A 6,939-nucleotide genomic window follows, 5' to 3' on the forward strand; every position below is an offset into this window, starting at 1 on the left:
AAGACAGAGACTTGAACTGTCACACACCTTTGTGCCATTCCTGAAACATAGTACATACCTTTCATTTCCATGGTGTTTGATTTTTCACTTTAGCATGTTCATGTATGGAGACTTATGTGAATGTTGAAGTCAGCAGAACTTATTCAGTGGCATCTTGTTCCTCTAAAAACAACAACAACAAGAAAACAGCTGTGAACATGCTGATATCAAGAGAAATTATGCTGCACAATTTGGGGAATACATTTTAGATTTTTCAGGTTAAAATAGCTTTTTAAAATGTACAGAATACACACACACACACACACACACACACACACACATATATATATATATATATATATATATATATATATATATATATATATATATATATATATACTAGCCTACTTTTACCATGCTGTGTTTTATTATAGAATATAAAAACATCCTCATGTCGAACATGTATACAATCACTGAATTACCTTAAAAATCGTCTCATCTTCAAATTGCGTTCTTCTCAGGTAAATCCGAGGTAAATTCAAGGTAAACAGCACAGCACAGCACAGTTTACAGTCTTCCAAACTCTCGATGAAAAGCAGAGAGGAGTAAGTTACGAAGTCTCTGCTTCTTTGCTTTGAGGTAATGAGGGCGTTTACAGGTCTGCGTTTCTCCGCATGGATCATTTGCATGTCAATAGCTCGTGCGCGCGTGGGCGTGTTCAAATTAAATTTAATGAGGGCGCGTTTGAGAAACTGTACATGCCGCTGCTTTCGTATGGATTACTTAAAAATAGAATATTTGTTTTTTTATATAATTTACATACTTTAAAAATAGAGATTCCAAGCGTTGTATAGACATGCGTTTCAAGTCTGTGTGACAAAAATTCGCTGAGTTACAGGTCATTTTCTGTCGCGTTTCAGAATGAGTTTCACATTTAGAGAGACGGCAGAACGCGCATGATGTTTATTTTCTTTGTTTTACGAAAAACACAACATTTTGTTTTTATTATGAGTGTACACAAATAAAAGAAGACATTTAACAGTTTTCAATGATGTAAAACACAAGTATGTAAAATCAAAATCAACAGAGTATTTTGCACTGATATAAAAAAAAAAACGAGCAGATCACGCCGGCGTGATTGCCGACCTCAGGGGGTTAAATGAGTCCACCCCGCAAGATTACTGTTATAAACATGAGCCTCGTCTGAAACGCAAAGGGGGAGGAGTTGCTATAATTTATAGTGATATTTTCAAAACCACTAAGAAGTTTTAAATATAATTCTTTTGAAGTGTTAGTGCTTAATGTAAAAATATATAGTATAAATGATAAATCACGTTTGAGATTTGTGCTGGCTACTGTATACAGGCCACCAGGGCACCATAAAGATTTTATCAAAGAAGTTGCGGACTTTCTATCAGAATTAGTATTGGCTGCAGATAAAGTACTAATTGTTGGTGATTTTAATATACACATCGATAATGAAAAAGATGCATTGGGTTTGCCATTTAAAGACATTGTAAACTCAATTGGAGTTAGCCAACACGTGTCAGGACCTACTCATCGTCGTAAACATACTCTAGATCTAATATTATCACATGGAATAGATGTTGATGCCGTTGAAATTCTGCAGCAGAGCGATGACATCTCAGATCATTATCTAGTCTCGTGTAAACTTCATTTAGCCAAGGCTGCAAAGCCAACTCCGTGTTTCAAATATGTTAGACCTATCACTTCTGCCACTTAAGATTGCTTTATCAATAATCTTCCTGATCAGTTTCATCATCTCAGCATCCCGGATAGCTTTGAAGAACTTGATATTGCAACAGAAACTTTTAACTCTCTCTTTTCCAGCACTTTAGACACAGTTGCTCCTTTGCGCTTAAAGAAGATTAAAGAAAATAGTCCAACGCCGTGGTACAACGAGCACACTTGGGCCCTTAAGAGAGCAGCCAGAAAAATGGAACACAACTGGAAGAAAACAAAACTAGAGGTATTTCGCATTTCATGGAAAGAGAGCTCGATTGCATACAGAGAGACCTTAAAAGCTGCTAGATCTGCTTATTTTTCAACCCTATTAGAAGAAAATAAACATAATCCTAGGTTTTTATTTGAAACAGTGGCTAAACTAATGAAAAAGAAAGCTTCAAACACAGAAGTTTCCAAGCAGCACATCAGTAATGACTTTATGAACTTCTTCACTTATAAGATTGATAATATCAGGGACAAAATTATAACTATGCAACCGTCTACTACAGTATCGCATCAGGCAGTGCATTGTAGTCTCCCTGAGAAAAAATTTGATTCATTCGTTGCTATAGGAGAGGAAGAATTTACTAAACTCGTTAAATCATCTAAATCGACAACATGTATGTTAGACCCTATACCAACAAAGCTACTGAAAGAGATGCTTCCAGAGGTCATAGATCCTCTTCTTAATATCATTAATTCGTCTTTGTCTCTAGGATACGTACCAAAAAACCTTAAGCTGGCTATGATTAAACCGCTTGTTAAAAAAACGCAACTTGATCCTACAGAATTAGTCAATTACAGGCCGATCTCGAATCTACCTTTTCTGTCAAAGATACTAGAAAAGGCAGTATCTTCACAACTGTGTTCCTTTCTAGAAAGAAATGATATCTGCGAGGATTTTCAGTCAGGATTTGGACCATACCATAGTACTGAAACTGTTCTCGTTAGAGTCACAAATGATTTGCTCTTATCATCCGATCGTGGTTGTATCTCTCTATTAGTGTTACTCGATCTTAGTGCTGCGTTTGACACCATTGACCACAACATTCTTTTAAATAGACTAGAAAACTATGTTGGCATTAGTGGAATTGCACTAGCATGGTTTAAATCATACTTATCTGACCGTTATCAGTTTGTAGCAGTAAATGAAGAGATGTATCATCGATCACAAGTTCAGTACGGCGTACCACAAGGCTCAGTACTAGAACCGCTGCTGTTCACTCTGTACATGCTACCCTTAGGAGATATCATTAGGAAACATGGAATTAGCTTCCACTGTTATGCTGACGATACTCAGCTGTATATTTCTTCAAAACCTAACGAAACTTACCAATTCACTAAATTAACAGAATGCATAGCTGATATAAAAAATTGGATGACTCGTAATTTGCTACTTCTAAATTCTGAAAAAACAGAGATTCTAATTATTGGACAAAAAACTTCCTCACATAATAACCTAGAATACTGTCTAACACTTGATGTTAAGTCTGTTAAGTCTTCATCGTCGGTTAGGAACCTGGGTGTGCTCTTTGATACCAATCTTTCATTTGAAAGTCACGTGTCTAGTATCTGTAAAACCGCATTTTTCCATCTTAAAAATATATCTTAATTACGTCATATGCTCTCATTGACACATGCGGAACAATTAGTTCATGCGTTCATGACCTCAAGGCTAGATTATTGTAATGCTCTACTGGGTGGTTGCCCTGCACGCTTAATAAACAAACTACAGCTGGTTCAAAACGCAGCAGCTCGAGTTCTTACCAGAACCAGGAAGTATGACCATATTAGCCCAGTTCTGTCAAAACTGCACTGGCTCCCTATTAAACATTGCATCAATTTTAAAATATTGCTGATGACTTACAAAGCACTAAATGGTTTAGCTCCGCAGTACTTGAGCGAGCTCTTAACACATTATAGTCCGTCACGTCTATTGCGATCTCAAAATTCCGGCCAGTTGATAATACCTAGAATATCAAAATCGACTGCTGGCGGTAGATCCTTCTCCTATTTAGCACCAAAACTTTGTAACAATCTTCCTAACATTGTCCGGGAAGCAGACACACTCTGTCAGTTCAAAGCTAGATTAAAGACACATCTCTTTGACATAGCATTCACATAATACATTATAGACTTCTATAATTCAGTGTTAGGCTGCATAGATTAGGTCAGCTGGAACTGGGAACACTTCCCATAAATCCTGATGTACTCGTTAGATCATAAGAGGAATGGCATCTACGCTAATTTTAGTGTCTTTGTTTATCCCGAGGTCTTCCCGCAGCCTGCCGGATCCAGGCCGTATCCAGATCTGACGAAGGCCCTTCGCCTGGACCCGATGCCAACGCAGTGCTGAAGTGCCAACTAGTCTCTCCCTATGGAGGATCCCTTTACCACTCTACAGATAAAGCGTCGTCGGGAAAACTCAATCTGCGTATCTACCCCGAATTGATAAAATAAAATAAAATTCTGAATCAAAACTATAAGGAAACACCAGTACTTTGTTTAGGCTTGGTTTGTAGGGAATAACAAACCTGTGCACAGATATTCAAATGCACATAACTATAGAACCAATTCTTAATGTGCATGTGAATGCCATCAGCGTTTATCACAGGTTCGCGTTTAAAGTTTGTGTAAAGAGAATGGTGTCGTCTTGGCGGCCCCTAATTTAATGACAAATGATCGTTGCGACGGAAGCGAATCAATCAAAACTAACTTTAGCTGTAAAATAAATTTATTAAAGAACCGCTATAAAGCCAAAACATTCTCTGTTACCTTAAATTATACGTTTATTTCTGTAAAGCTGCTTTGAAACAATCTACATTGTTAAAAGCGCTATATAAATGAAGATGACTTGACTTGACTTGACAAAATCCCTATGCAATTTACCATAGTAGGAGAAACACATGCGTTTCATGGGCCGTCCTTCACCATAGTAAGTCTATGGGGTAACTTTGAGCAGAGCCTGCCAGCCTCTTCAAATGTGGTAAAAAACACGTTTAATCTTTGCTTGGAGCTATGACCCGCCAAAGTCTATAGGACTTTTTCGCCCAATTTCTAGCCATCGTACCCCTGATCGCTAATAAAAGATAAAGCTCACCATTCCTCAATAATCTGCATGATTTGACGTCATGGGTCTATAACTATAACAAACGCTGCGGGAGTAGTAGCGCACAGAAGTTTTGTCCAGAAGAATAATAATTAGTCTGCAAGAGAACAATAGTGATGCTTTGCCACTAATAATAATTTCTCAATCCAACATAAGTAGTTAGTCAAACACAACAGACTGCCAGAATAAACTGTTTTAAACTGATGCACAGACTATAAGAGGCAATAAAATGAAGATGATCAGATGCTGCTGAAGATCACACACACACACACTTACAGTTCTTCATCTACAGCAGAAATCTCAACAGATCTCATTGATTTATTATTTTAACTTTCCCAAAGTATCAGTTTCTCCTGATGGACACAAATGTCTGAATCCCATATTTAATGTGTGTAGTTGATGCCGTTAAACACTGATGATAAAAACGAGTGTGAAACTAATAACAGCACTGACAGCGATCAGAGGAAAATGTGTTTGATCAACAGGACGAGTGTCATAATTCATAATAATCTGTGTTGGGTTCACTGTTGATCATTATATGAAGATCAGAATAAAAGCTTCTGTTGATTGTGTCTCATCAGCTCCTGTGATTCTGGATCCAAACACTGCAGATCCACGTCTCGTCCTGTCTGATGATCTGACCAGTGTGAGATACAGCGAGAACAATCCACTTCTTCCTGATAATCCAGAGAGATTTAACTGTTATCCCTGTGTTCTGGGTTCAGAGGGTTTTAACTCAGGAACACACTGCTGGGATGTGGAGGTTAAAGAGAATCAACGCTGGACTCTTGGAGTAACTACAGCATCAAACCAGAAGAAGGGAACCGTTTTCTTCAACACTGATGTCTGGTGTGTGAAGTATGGATGCACTCCAGGTTCTGGTTTTCGTGTTAATCAGGATCTTGATTGTGTGAGAGTGACTCTTGACTATGACGGAGGAACAGTGTCGTTCTCTGATCCTGTAACTAACACACATCTACACACATTCACAACCACCTTCACTCACACACTCTTTCCATTCTTCAGTTGTTATGACTCCCTGATGACTTTACCAGTCAGTATTCAGTAAACGTCACTCCTGTAGATCTGGATCTTCCTGCTTTCATCATGTTTCCAATATTTAATCCATATCTCATGAGTAAGAGTGCTGTTGATCTGAGTATCAGTACGGTGGCTGTGATTGGGCCGTTAATTTTATGAAGTATACTTAACCCTCTGGTGTCTGAGGTGTTTTCTGGGCCTGGAGGTGTTCTGACATGCTCTGACATTTGTGCTTATTTCTGTTACTTGTGACATTTTCATGGCTAAAGTGTGATTACACTGTATTTAGCACAAACTCTGGTACAATAATATGTCAGCAGCATTTGTGTAAAAGTTTGTACTTTTGAGATAATGACGTTTATGCGTGGTTTGTGAAAATACAAAAAACAATTGTCACTGAAATAAGCTCATGAAACTGAGACTTTTGAAAATTGTATCACGTAGCCTAGAATATTTGCTCCAAAACTATGTAAAAATCACCCTGACTGCTCATTCAGAGAAGACAATATATTGATTTAAAACTGTAAGAAGTGTTTTGTGTGAGAAAGCTTTATGCGAAGGGGCATGATCACCTCATTAATATGTAAGCCTTTCACACCTGAGAAAGACAAAGACACTCCCTAATGACCCTATTTCAGGAGCTATCAGGCCCTGTCATTCTGAGCAACCTTGCACAAAGAATGAGGAGATTTAAAAAAGAATGGCTTTTTGATTGTTTGGATTTATTTACAACATAACATAATCCAAAGATAATCAACAAATAACAAAAAGCACCCTAATGAAAACAATAATAGAAAGACAGACACCTTTGTGCCATTCCTAAAAACATTGTACATACCTTTCATTTCCAAGGTGTTTGTATCTGGGCCCTGTAAAAAAAAAAAAAAAAAAAAAAAACTGTGAACATACTGATATCAAGAAAAAATATAGGGTTGCACGATTTTGGGAATAGATTTTCAATTTTTCTGGTTAAAATGTATTTTTAAAATTCACAGAATACACACACACACACACACAAATGTTTCCAACAATAATGAACACCAGGTTTGTTGTGCCTTGTAGGC

At 37.5% G+C, this 6,939-nt stretch overlaps 1 protein-coding gene across 1 annotated transcript in view; it reads left to right on the forward strand.

Moving 5' to 3' along the window:
* Window positions 1-5,903, forward strand: part of LOC308679986 (nuclear factor 7, ovary-like) — a gene marked incomplete at both ends in the record, with an annotated part of 32,880 nt that extends 26,977 nt beyond the window's left edge. The window contains one exon of the mRNA XM_081347860.1: window positions 5,416-5,903. Coding sequence (XP_081203986.1) covers window positions 5,416-5,903 — 488 coding nt within the window. The remainder of the gene's footprint in view (window positions 1-5,415) is intronic.
* Between the last annotated feature and the right edge of the window lie 1,036 nt (window positions 5,904-6,939).

Source organism: Scardinius erythrophthalmus, assembly GCF_964197995.2.
Source record: "Scardinius erythrophthalmus genome assembly, chromosome: 19".
In the NCBI taxonomy this organism is placed as follows: domain Eukaryota; kingdom Metazoa; phylum Chordata; class Actinopteri; order Cypriniformes; family Leuciscidae; genus Scardinius; species Scardinius erythrophthalmus.